Raw genomic sequence first — 13,301 nt, 5'->3', positions numbered from 1 at the left:
CTTTAGATGTATTGATTGCATGGTATTTCGAAAATCCGTTGTTTTTGGGGCAAGCGATGTTGATTGGTTGATTGATTGCAGTGGCAGGCCAATATATAATTTCCATATATTTTAATAAGCGATATTTCGCTTATTAAGCAGATCCCTGCTCCTGCCTCGCACTTCATTTTCGAGCCATCTGTATAGATTGAGATATCGTAATTTGCTCCAAAATTTTTTATTTTCCATTCATTTCTTGAACAGAATATTGTCTGAAAATTTTTTTTAAAGTCTAAACACGGATTCAGATAATCCAATATCATCCTATACAGACATTTTGGAACTGTATTTATAATCCGACTTTGCCCATATATTCGTTCCAACCAATCGATAGGTAACAAGTGTAGTATCACGTTTAGGGCGTCCAGAGGGTTCGTCCTAAAAGCTTCTGTGACGCCAACGTATGCCATACTCTGAATTCTGTTAAGTTTATCAATATTATAGCTCTTGCTTAGAGCTGGCCAAATCACAGCTAACGCCATACATGAGAACTGGACGTTCAATGGCCGTGTACATCCTGTGTGGGACGAAGAGTAAAAAACTACACAAGCTTTCTTAATTCAAAGATCGACATTTCCAGTTTAGCTTACTATTCAACAGAATTCCTGGATATTTGGCTTTTTCCGATCAGCTGTTGCCCGGGGCAAACGATGTAATTCCAATTGGTTTTTAGTTTATATCAACAAATAAATATAAAAATACAAAAAAAATATATATTAAATAATGTAATAACTAATAAACAAACAAATTTTAATTTTATTTTGTGGATTTTGTTATGCACTTGAAATACTCTAAGCGGGTGTACCCTTTCCGATATACAGATATAAAATATGTTATATTACAGAAACGTAAATGTGTAGCAAATTGTTAATGATAAAATAAAAATCAAATATAATTAATTAGATTAGATATTTCATCTAATTAGAAAATAATAACGTTATTCCAGAAACGACTTGTGGTTTTTTTTATTATATTTAAACAAAGTGCAAAGTTTAAATTAACAACAACTAGTCATATTGACTAACAAGAGGTTTTTTAATTTAATATATTACAAGTAATATTACTTATCTAAACTGAACATATAGATCTGAGCTAGTTATTTCCTTGCTGGTTGAAACGCTCTAAATGGTCCTTTGATAGAAACGACTTGTAATAAAAATATATTTGGAGAATATTACTAAGTAATACGCTAAGAATAATTTAATTTTATTTGTTTAATTTTATAAAATTAATTAATTTAATTTTAATTTGGTTTGTCTGCTAGCCGATAAACAATTTTATTTCTAAATAAAGAATAATTTAAAACAAAATAAAACTTAGAAACTCTCATTAAAAATCAAATAAATGTAAATAAGAACTTGAGGAATCGGAGTATTTTTAAGCACTGCTTAACATATGTATGTTGAGCAGTCACTTAAGGAAAGTTTAAAAATAAAGTATCAGTTGTTAGAAAACATTTCACAAAAAAAAAAAATTCTAACTACATCAGAGGAAGGCACGCCAAAATACTGTTTTTGATAACTAATTTGGTGATTATAGTTATTCGGATTTGCTTTCCTTATGAAATAATGCTTTTAACTGAAAATGTTTTAATTTTTATAATAATAAAAGGAAACATAATGCACTCACTATAAAATTAGATAGTTGTAATTTTAATTTTATAGTGTTGTCGTTTGTAACCTATGAAATGGTCTCTATTATTGTTTATCTTAACTTAACGTCAATATAATATACCATGATTGCAATCAAACAAAAATTAAACGTAATACTTTTGTATATTTTAAGTTTATATTTACATCAGTATACTAAATTTGATTACAATTATTAATTGATATACATTTTTATTATCGAAATATTTCAGATAGCCGTAAAATATTAATATACAGGAAAATATATCAAAAAAGACGAATAAGTCTTGGTTTTAAAACTCTCACGACTCCAAATAATGTAAGACCAATTAAACCATACTTAATGATATATTTGCACATCCGCGTGCTCGAACTAGCAGGTGGGATTTCTAATATTTCTGGAATCTTTTGCGGATCGACTTTTCCCCACATTTGAGCAATTCCATTTGCATGACCAATACCAACAACACCAACTACACGAACAGGTCGTGGAATTCCAGAACCATTAATCGCAGGTTGAGGCAAGGCTGCTAATTGCAGGGAATGACAAAGAAAAATATCACGCTCTCTTACGAAAACATCAGAAAAAGCAGGAAATTCCCCCGCCATTTCTTGCATTAATTTCTCGAGTAAATCACGTTGTTTACATTCTTCAACTTCTTCAATACTAATTGTATCCGAAGATGTGAGGCGCCAAACTAATTTTATAGTTTGCCATAAAGAAAGCGCCCGTAGCGCTCTATGTAATGTTATACGTATAGGTCTATCACCAAGATGAAGCATACAACCAGGTATTTTATGAATTTCTTCAAATGCGCGACGAAATTCGCCTCCTGGAGCCATTCCAAGGTCCTTTGCGATTTGTGCACTCATTTGCAACAGAAGTATAAAGAATATTCCATTTATATATCCGTGAGTTTGAATAATGCTACGAATCTATAATATATATCTAAAATATAGAATATTATATATCGACATAAAAAGGGATTTACTTTGGTTAAGTTGAAACTTTTAGCTTCTTCGAGTAAACTTTTTTCATCCAACTTTAAAATATGAATACGAGAAGGGCATAACTCAACCATAACAACGTCTGGACGGACATTACGAATAACCTATAATTACATTGTTTAGTTATTAAATATGTTATAAATACATATACAAATATTGTTGGTACGTACATATGAAACATCGTCTTGAGAGTCTTCGCTAAAATGTGCTGTTCCAACCAAATAAACCTTGCTACCAAAAGGAGTATTTAGTATCGTCACTGTCGATGGTAAATTGTTTTCAAATTCATCCAGTGACTCATATAGTTTTATTTCTTTTCTAGTATCTCTTGACAAATTTTCGGCACAAATATTTTCATCAATTAATTTTTGCTCTTCCAAAGTGACGGCATCCATGTTTTGTTTAGCATTTTTTAGGAGTGTTGGTTTTTTTCTACTTTTTCCATTAACATTAATATAATTTTGAGGATATATGCTATTTAGAGCGTGTGCATTTTCGTCATCATATGGTTCAATTAATATAATTGAATTTTTTAGTTCTTGTTCCCTGCTTGAATTTTGATTTATTTCGATAATTGACAAATTTGGATTATCATTTTTAAATACTGTTTTGTTTGCTAGTTGTGATTTAGGATTGACTTCCTCTTGGATTGCATTTCCATCATGCCTTCCGGATTCACTTAATAGCTCATTTGAAGTCATGTATTTAGGAATTTCATTATTTTGGCGTAAATCCATTTCTATAGATGAATTTAGAAATAAATCATTACTGGTTTTTGGTGACGTCGACTCAAAGCTATTAGAACTATCTGTAAAAAATTATTTATACACGTATATGCATTTTGTGTGCTCAACTAAACCAAATATGAGTACTATATAGCCTACTTTTGTCATGCTAGCAAAATTGTTATGTACAAAATAAAAATTTAACAATTAGTTTGATGTAAAAAAAATTTATTCCTTGATAATATAAAATGATATGTCAAAAAACAAACTTTTCAAATAATTAACTTTAGATTGTATGTAAATTTCTCACCATCAAACGATGCGAAAGTAGTTATATTTTCTAACGCACTATCATATAGAGTACTATCATTACGTCTGCATTGTTTTTCATCAGTTTGTAGACGTGGATTTCCAAAAACAGATGACGTCTCAAGAGTGGATGTATTAGACTCGTTCATATTTGACGTATATTAAGTTAGTTCAAAAACGACATATATTCAATGTAACTTAAAATTCTAACAAAAAAGCACATCAATCACTGTTAATAATATTGCAAAACACAGTTTAATATATTTGACTCAAAATAAAACAAGGTATATTTTAAAACAAAGGTCAAAATTAGAATATACTCCTTATCAATGCAAATGTTTCTATGTGAATAAAGTGGTAAATTCAACCAAATAAGTAAAACGAATTATGATGGTTGCAGCGGAATGAAACTGGTATTTAAACACTGAAATGAGTTGCTTGTAATCATGTCTTAATATAATCACATCGTCTACACTTTCAAGCAATTTCATAGACAGTTAAGCGAATCGTGTAAACGCTCTATCGTTATGCTGTAAGATCCAACCATTACACCTAACGGTTGATTTAGTTATCGTAAAAAATGAAAATAGCAGAACGTAAAATGAATGATTAATTAACATCACCAAATAGTAATTCTCATATTTACATCAATTGATATCCTATGTTTACATGAAAGAGTCAAAATTAAATTGGTTTGTATATTTCTCATTCATAGCAATTCTGAATACTCCAGGGAACAAATCTCCCTATTCCCACGCTATTCCCAAGAACACAACTCCCTTCTTCTGAATTGTTTGGGAGATAGTAGTTTTGGGAACAACAAAAGTTTCAAATTTGTTTTGTTATTTGAAACTTTGCTGCACAAATTATCAGAAATAAATATAATGAATATTTTATAAGTAAATAATATAAAATTTTTATTTTATTTATTTATTTTGTTATTTAAATATGTATATAATTTATTATTTTCTTATATGCAATAAAACAAAGTAAAATATCTTATTTATTAATTGAAATTATTAATGTTTTAACTAAAATTTGAGTTAAAAGAAGCAATGTTTTATCTGCTCATAATTGCAAAAGCTTATTTTAATTTTTTTTAGGAATCCCATTCATTTCAGAATTTGGGTTTCTTTCACTATCTATTGTTTTAAAAAACAATAGTTAACGCTTTAAATTGTGGAAAAAACCCTAGTGGATAAAATAAATAAATAAAAATTTAAATATATGAAATTGGTTATAATAATTTTATCAAAATAATAATTTTAATAAAATACATTAAATAAAAATTTAGTTATATTAAATTTATTATAATAATTTTTTTAAAAGAAATTCGAAAGACTAATCAACGATTGTGCATAAAATAAAAAATAAAACTTAGAAAATATTAAATTTATTATGATAATTTTATTATAATAATAATTTTATTAAAATATATTCAAAAATCTGATCATTATAAGTTATTTTCATATTAAATTCAACTACTTTTAGTACTTTTTTAACTTGTCTCTCAAACAATTAGCTTGGAAAAGAATTTGTGCAAAATTGGGAAAAAAAGCTTCCATTCCACAAAAAAAATTATGCAGAATAGCAAAATTGGGAATAGGGAACAAACTCCCATTCCCAGAATAGTGCTGCCTATTTTTACTTCGGCACGAATATTCGGATGCGTTAAGGCTGAATTAAATCTCGTAGAAGTACCTAACGAAGAAAACGTAAATGGCAGAACGCAGAAAAATTCATTAGTTATGACCGGGAATCAGAAAAACATTGTGCTGTGAACAAAAATGCAAAGCACCACGCACAAATGTTGTGTGCATCTAAATAAAATTTTACACCACAAATGTGGTGTGCGAAAATGTTATTTACAAAGAAAAATGCACCCTTTGTGTGCACAGACAAAATACACATTTCACACGATGTGGTGGAACTCGCACACTCATTCGGGGTTTGTGCCAAAGTTATTTCGCACACCACATTGTGTGTGAGGCAGACAGTTTGCACTCGCACACAACGTATGCTTAGAACAATACTAGGAGCACATTTTGTGTGCATACTCGAAAATATAAATGCACGGAAATGTGCAGAGACGAAATGTCTACTTTGTGGGATATGATGATTTAAAAGCGCTCAATATTATAATGCATAATATGCATATGCATTGCATATCGCAACAAAATTGTACGGAAAACTGATTTGCATTATGTTTGTTTTGAAGCGAAATATTTTATTGAAGAAGTATTTATTGCTTATATTACTTATTATTTTAAGGTTTATTAATTATAAACAAAAGTATAAAATTTTCATCCTCATGTGATTGTGCATATTTTTATAAGTCAATCGCACAACATAAATGTGTGTGCACGAAGCTGTGTGCACAATCATCGCGTGGTGCAGTGTGAAAGTTACAGCAGCACCTAAAATGTGTGTACGTGTCCATATTTAAAAAATTAAATCCATTTGCACAGTACAGTAAGAAACTTTGTCTACCACATTCCGAACAACATATAAACATACGTAGTTTAAACCGATTACCAAACATTTCGAAAATTTGCAAAAGCAATGCACTTGCTCAAGTATCAGCTGATTTAAGATATCTTACACGCTTATGTCGAAAATCCAGAATAGAGAAATTTTACCCATCTCATAAATAGATGCGTAGTAGTCGAAAACTATCCTAGATGTAAATTTAACTGAACGCAAGGTTCAGTTTGCATTTCATAAGTCGTCTTATCCCAGTATTTCGGTCACAACAAAAATGATATCTGGAAAATCTTTTCTGATCTTCTATATAAACTAATATTAGGAAATGGACTTGAGAATGCATTCATGTCAACGCTCTGGTGTGAAATGTCATGATCCTTTACGTAGTGTCAAACATATAAATATAAACATTCTACACTACCGCCATCAAACAATTACTATCCGATGGATAGAAGCGTTTCCTATTTCCGACCACCGTAAACGCACTGACTATTTAGTGGATGGCTCCTTTTGACGTACCGTTACGGATCAGATTAAGACCGACAATTTCAATCTTCCTTGTTTAGTCAACTATCTGAAAATGTTGCATATACTTACGAACTACGATTAACCATTTTCAAAGCAACAGGATGATAGAACAGTTCTATTGTACATTAAAATTATCGTACGTGTTTCAAATTTAATAATCGAAACAACCTTTTTTGATTGGTGAAACATCCTTTTTTCTTTCACTTTAATTTTCTCTAGATACAACTTTACGTGTTCAAGCTAATCTATTAATTATTTTATTTAATCACTTTAGCGGTATATTTTTCGCATGTGCACTTTCACTCTTTAAGTGTCTGATTTTTTCAGTATCTTCACCGTATCTTCAGCGAAATGTTATTTTCTTTTACGGAAAAGTTTCTGGAAATTTTGCTGTTACATAAAAAAGTTTGGAACTTTTCACCACTATCCTCCTACTAGTTTATTTTCTCTAGTACAGTCAAACCTGTTTTTATGTAATAAAAATAATAATATTGTAATAAATAATATTGTAAATATTGTAAATATTGTAATATTAATAATAATTTTGAAAGTTTTTAAATTAAAGACATTTGACGTATTTATAGATAGAGTACAGACTCTCCTTGTTAAGGTATTGCATCAGACTAACTGATGTAGCTTTGCTGTGGTGCAGATTAATTTGGTCGACCCGGATGAATATCACCGTTGTTTATGAAATGAGTCATCTCCTCTACTGTGATATCAAGTTTCTTTTATCCTTCTGCATCATTCGCGGATGATTTCGTTCCTGCTTATATGAAAACTGAAATCATCTTGTGATGCTTCCAAGCATATTTTCGCTCATATCCATTTGAGGAAATATATTGTAATGTTCCCACTACACTAAAACTGGATTACTTTAGGTGTGATTTGGTCCTTATATTTTTTGTGCGGCTCATATTGATTGATTTGAAACCATTTAGGACACTACCAGATCTCACAGATGCACTTTTGGTCGGCAAAGAATCTGCTCCTTAACAACAATCATGAGTCTTGCGCCTAACCAGACCTCATCTACTCTGAAGTTAGAAATGCGATAAAGACCAAAACGTTGATCCGCGCAAGTGATAACCTTCACATGGCGTTATCTTTCCATCATCCACTATAGTTACATTAGGGACTTAAACCTGTAAGATTCTTAAGAATTTCAAGAAAGACATCCGTTTACGGTCTATCAGCTTTCATTTTTCAGGCATGGAAGCTTTTCAATAGTGCCGCCAGAATCGGTGTCATCATTGATAGTCATGTTTATCAAGCTTTTCAACTCGTGTTTAAACAAACGGGTTGCGAAGATTTAATAGTTGATTCGCTATACTCGGACAAGGCTATATTACAGCAGGAGAATGCCAGTTAATAGAAGTTTTCCCTCCAAAGACACATTAAGATAGTGTGAAAGTCCAAAAAGTACCTACTTCATTAAAATTAATTTGATATATAAGAAAAATATCCATGTAAGCACTAGTTCTTTTAATCAGTTTTACCAATAATTGTAGAAATTAAAAAAAAAAATTTAACTTATTGACTTCGGGAATTGAATAAAAAAAGGAAATAATTAAAAACTATTTTCGAAAACAAACGGATTCATTTCCATTTAACACAACAGCAAAAAAATACTGAAAACATGATACAATCATTAGCTTTGTATTTTTGTTACAGCAGTAACTTATGATTTATTTATTCTTAAATTAATTAAAGTTGTTTAGTATGAAACTACACTATTGTGTATAACGCAACATTCAAATGTAAACAATTAATTATTTTATTCTATTTTTAAAAAGTGCTTATACAATGATTAATTTATAGTAACCTACTTTAAATATCTAATGGGATCGCACAAGGAAGAACCACCATGATGCAAGTATAATGTTTGTTCATAGCAAGTATGCAATTGATATTTGCTTTTCTGTGCTACTATTCTGCACATATCGATAGAACTTAAATTATTTGTAATAGACTTAAAATTTATATCTTACAATAAACTTAAAATTACTTATTATTTTTATTTTTAATTTATTTTATATTCTGTCAAACTATAAATGTTACTATAATGTAACATTTTAAAAATTGTTTTAAAAAATGTTGCAATCAGAATTATTTAAAAATAATATATATACATAAATATATTTTTAATATAGTACTCTTTTTTTAAAATTAGAATTTCATTATTAAAATAGTAATATAGTGTCGTTATTCGCTTCAGCCTTGTAAATTTTTTTAAGATAGTATCAGACTTGAAGCAACATTTTTTAGGTGAATCTTTATTTTAGATACTATTTATAAATAATTTATTTAAATATTTAAATTATATACTATTTATTTTACATATTATAGAGCGTCAACCATTTCTCGTGGGGATTTAGAAAAAATAATTAAAGAATTACAATGAAAATAATTAAACGTAATAAAAGTAAAAAAGTTTCCCTTTTTATATGTACAACTAAATTAATTCATAGAGTAAAAGAATATAAACCCTTAAATATTTAAAAATCTATTAGTGTTTACTAAATTAAGATACTCATAACTTCAGTTATATATACAAAAAAATTTAACAATAGATGTGTATATTCTCTTTTTAAATATTTAAAATCATTTGTTCTATGTACATTATTTTATACATAAATATTAGTCATCCGAAATTAATGCATGTCCATTTGAATATTCACCGTTAGATGATGCATGGTCAACTCTGATTGTACGCCCCAAAATCTTTACATAAAACATAAGTTTATTATTTGTGCCCACATATTAAAATAACTTACCTTTATACCATTTAAATTATCCACAGCTAGCACAGTAGAACGTTGGTCCTCATAACATAAAAAACAAAAACCTTTATGTTTTCCAGTCACTTTATCACGAATGAGCTTTATGTTTACAATTTCCCCGTACTGAGAAAACACACATATGAGATCACCTTCAGACAATGAATAAGAAAACCCACCAACGAATATCCAAGCCGAATCCGCATATAAGTCATGCCAAGAGCTTTTGAGATTATGTTTAAGTTCATTTTCGCTCAATTTTAGCACATTTTTCATGTTTCTGTAAAGAAAATCTATAAGTACAATGTAGTTTATCTACAAATTATTTATACATACGTTAAGGGATTCATTTTTATTTATTTTAAATGCAGTTTATTGAACAATTATGTCAGATTAAATTGTAAACAATATATCCAAATGCTGTGGTTGCTGAAGGAACAATTTGGGAAATAAATAATTTATATAAATGCCAAATAACAGCTGCACAGAATGGAAACTTATATGTAATTAAGCAAATAATCCACACACTACTAATACACCACGTTACAGAACCAAGAATGCTGTTTTGTTGATTCAAGTTATCCCACCACAAATGGACGTTAATTTATTTTATATGGAAAAGGATAACGAAGAGCATAATATATGTTTCGATTTTTTGACGAGTGAAGTATGCCAAATTTAAAACAAATCAGTAAAATTAAATTAAGTTCTAAGAACAGTCAATTAGTGCGTGTTAAAAAAAATTTATTTAGTAATTATCATTATTATTTAAATTATATATTTACAAGGGAATTCTGGCAAAGATCATAAAAAATATTTTGTAAGATTTTTAAAAAATCAACCGGAAGACTGTTTGAAAGATTTTTGCTATTCTGACACAAAAGTTTAATCATTTGTAATACGTGATAGAAAGCTATTTTGTTTTCTGTCTTTCGTACTTAAAACGAAAACAGTTGTTAATCTTCACCGCATGCAAGTATACAATTGAATTTTAATACAAATGTGATGGAAAGCCCCAAGATATATGTGCCATTATTATTAAGGTTACTTACTAAGCACATAAATTTAATAAATGTATAATTTTAAGCATTTACATAAATTGTTATATGAACTGACTTAGTGAAATTTGTGTAAATTTATCAATCTGCTGTATGATAGCACTATTTAAGTTCGCAATAATTATAATAGCACAAAATACAATACTCAGCAGCGCCAATTTTTCCAACAAATGTTTAACCAATATCGTTGGAATATTAAATATTTGTTTAAACTTTATTAAATTGATTGAAAAGTCACAACTAAAAAGTGTTCACAAAGATATTTTTATAACCGATTTGCTTGTGTTCGAATGCAACTCTGTGGTTTTACTTGTGTGGAATGCAATAAATAAATTTATGCGATTAATTAATTCCGTAAAATTTTCATGTAAATTTATCAGGTTTGTGTAAACAAATCATCATACAAGATTTAACACTTAACTTATAAAGTAGATAAATTTTTACGTTTATGAGGTTTATAAGGCATTTATTAATTGAGATGAGTACCCCTATTATATATCATTAATAATTATTTTCAGAATATCATGTCATGAGAGAAATGGTAACAGCTATTGCTGTATTAATATAGGAGTGGCAATTAATTATTTTTAAATCTATAGCTTAATATAACATATGTAAATAAACAAATAGTGCGTTGATAAATTTCTTACATTCTTGTACTAATTTGGACGACATACAGACCGCTGATAAGGTTTTAATAGCTGTCTGGCTGTCAGTTAGAATATAAACTTCCTTTCCGCGAAAGTCCATGTTCAAAGCCCTAATGATGGCGAACATTTCTGCAGAAATATTGAGTTGGAATATGAAAGATGGTATGATTTATAAATTCTTAGGTCCGTAGAAAAGATTTCGGCTCCAATGTTTTAATCCATCTTAGACCCGTTGCTTTAGATTGCTATATTTCCTACCGTTGTGAGAAATCCTGCCTACCAATCTCCTTGTTTACGATGAAAATAATAAAACAAAACGAAAACCAAATTCACAGTTTATTTCCAAAATGCACTTATATTTATTATGTTAATTGTAAATAATTGTAATTTAAATTCACATTATTTAAATGTAAAGAAGTTATTAAAATTTATGTACGAAAGTTATTTAAGAAATATAAAAATGAATTTTATATATATTATATTAATTGTAATTAATTGTAATTTAAATTCACAATATTTAAGTATAACGAAGTTAATAAAGTTTATGTACGAAAGTTATTTAAGAAATATAAAAAAGAAATTTTATATATATTATATTAATTGTAATTAATTGTAATTTAAATTCACAATGTTTCAGTATAACGAAGGTAATAAAGTTTATGTACGAAAATTGTATAATTTACTTCAAAACAGTGAATCTCACGCTATGCAAAATGTGACTGCTTCAATAGGAACCAAGTACCACTTATCAAAAACAAACAACTGTATAACATCAAAGCTCAAAACGGTCGTTTTGCTCTCTGCAAGTGCAGCGAATTTAAGAAATGTATAAAATAGATATACAGGGTGGAGCAGTTAGGTGTGATGTTCTGTTTTGCTCCAACACTCCTCTTGAAGGAGTTCTGGTGGCAAAGTTATTTTCGAAGTGTAATCGAGGACATAGGTAGTCCGAATCTCTGATCTTATCTATAGGATAGATTGACGAAATGTTTTCATGTCCGAACGCAATCTAGTGCCAACAGTTTATTCTTTAAACCTCTGTGCGGTTAGAGTAACAAATTTGTTTGATATAAATAACAATGAGTAACAAGTTAAGTATGACATTGAGCGCATTTAGGGGCATGATCTCAGAGCCGCAGTTCTGCCTATACAAGCAGATCTATGCAGTCTGGTTAGCCTTTGAACAATGTACTGTTTGTTCAGCGACAGCCACCACACTAGACATCTGTATGTTAAAATTGGCCAAACGACAGCTTTGTACAGCCAGAGAATCACTTTGGGTTGCAATCCCCAGCTCTTACCATACATCCCTTTGCACGCGTAGAAAGCCACAAATGCCTTGCGAATTCTTTCGTCGATATTGGCTTTCCAGTTAAGCTTTGTGTCAGGAATTACTCCCAGATACTTAACTTTGTGCGAAAGAGTTAATTTTTGCCCATTCAATCTTGGTAATGGAAAGTTTGGAACTTTATATTTATTGGTAAATAGTAACAGTTCTGTCTTAAAAGGGTTTACGCCTACGTCATACTTTGAGGCCCATCTACTGACATTCTTAAAAGTGCCCTCCATGATGTTACTTAGAACCGAAGAGAACATATCTGTTATTAAAAGGACAACATCATCTGCATACGCTACTGCTTTGACTCCACCCTGGTTAAGCCTTAGAAGCAGTGAATTCATTGTCAAAATCCATAACAAGGGAGATAACACTTCTCCTTGCAGAGTACCTCTCTTGACGCATTTCTTAATGTTTAGATTACCCATATTTGCATTGATAATTCTGAACCCAAGCGTTGATGCGATTCATCGAGAGATGGAGACCGGGATGCTCATTTCGCTGAGAGCCTTCTGAATGGCTTCCACACTGAAGTTAATAAAGGCCCCTTCTGTATCTAAGAAGGCGGCTAATGTAAATTGTTTACATCCAAGACATTTTTCCACTACGCTAACTACTTCATGTAGTGCCATTTCCGTGGACTTCCCTCTGAGGTATGCATGCTGAGCACTCGATAGGTTACCGAAACTAGGTACTGATCTAATCTAAGCATCGAACAGTCTTTCCATAGTCTTAAGTACAAATGAAGTAAGGCTG

At 29.9% G+C, this 13,301-nt stretch overlaps 2 protein-coding genes across 4 annotated transcripts; both read right to left on the bottom strand.

The window, feature by feature from the left end:
• Positions 1-1,803: 1,803 nt before the first annotated feature.
• On the bottom strand, positions 1,804-4,152 carry LOC119680400 (traB domain-containing protein). Of its 2 annotated transcripts, none has more exons than XM_038093191.1 (4): positions 3,711-4,152; positions 2,846-3,483; positions 2,660-2,779; positions 1,804-2,603 (listed from the first exon to the last, which is right to left on the bottom strand). In XM_038093191.1, the coding sequence occupies exons 1-4, from the start codon at positions 3,856-3,858 to the stop codon at positions 1,935-1,937; spliced, it is 1,575 nt and encodes a 524-aa protein (XP_037949119.1). In that variant the 5' UTR covers positions 3,859-4,152; the 3' UTR covers positions 1,804-1,934. The 2 variants fall into 2 exon arrangements, with proteins under 2 accessions (XP_037949119.1, XP_037949120.1); XM_038093192.1 differs by having other exon boundaries at positions 2,846-3,414.
• Positions 4,153-8,768: 4,616 nt separating this feature from the next.
• On the bottom strand, positions 8,769-9,921 carry LOC119681146 (RNA-binding motif protein, X-linked 2). Of its 2 annotated transcripts, none has more exons than XM_038094247.1 (3): positions 9,838-9,921; positions 9,499-9,781; positions 8,769-9,445 (listed from the first exon to the last, which is right to left on the bottom strand). In XM_038094247.1, the coding sequence occupies exons 1-3, from the start codon at positions 9,849-9,851 to the stop codon at positions 9,362-9,364; spliced, it is 381 nt and encodes a 126-aa protein (XP_037950175.1). In that variant the 5' UTR covers positions 9,852-9,921; the 3' UTR covers positions 8,769-9,361. The 2 variants fall into 2 exon arrangements, with proteins under 2 accessions (XP_037950175.1, XP_037950176.1); XM_038094248.1 differs by having other exon boundaries at positions 9,369-9,445; positions 9,507-9,781.
• Between the last annotated feature and the right edge of the window lie 3,380 nt (positions 9,922-13,301).

Source organism: Teleopsis dalmanni, chromosome 2 (assembly GCF_002237135.1).
Source record: "Teleopsis dalmanni isolate 2A chromosome 2, ASM223713v2, whole genome shotgun sequence".
In the NCBI taxonomy this organism is placed as follows: Eukaryota; Metazoa; Arthropoda; class Insecta; order Diptera; family Diopsidae; genus Teleopsis; species Teleopsis dalmanni.
This window is presented reverse-complemented; position numbering and strand designations above follow the sequence as displayed.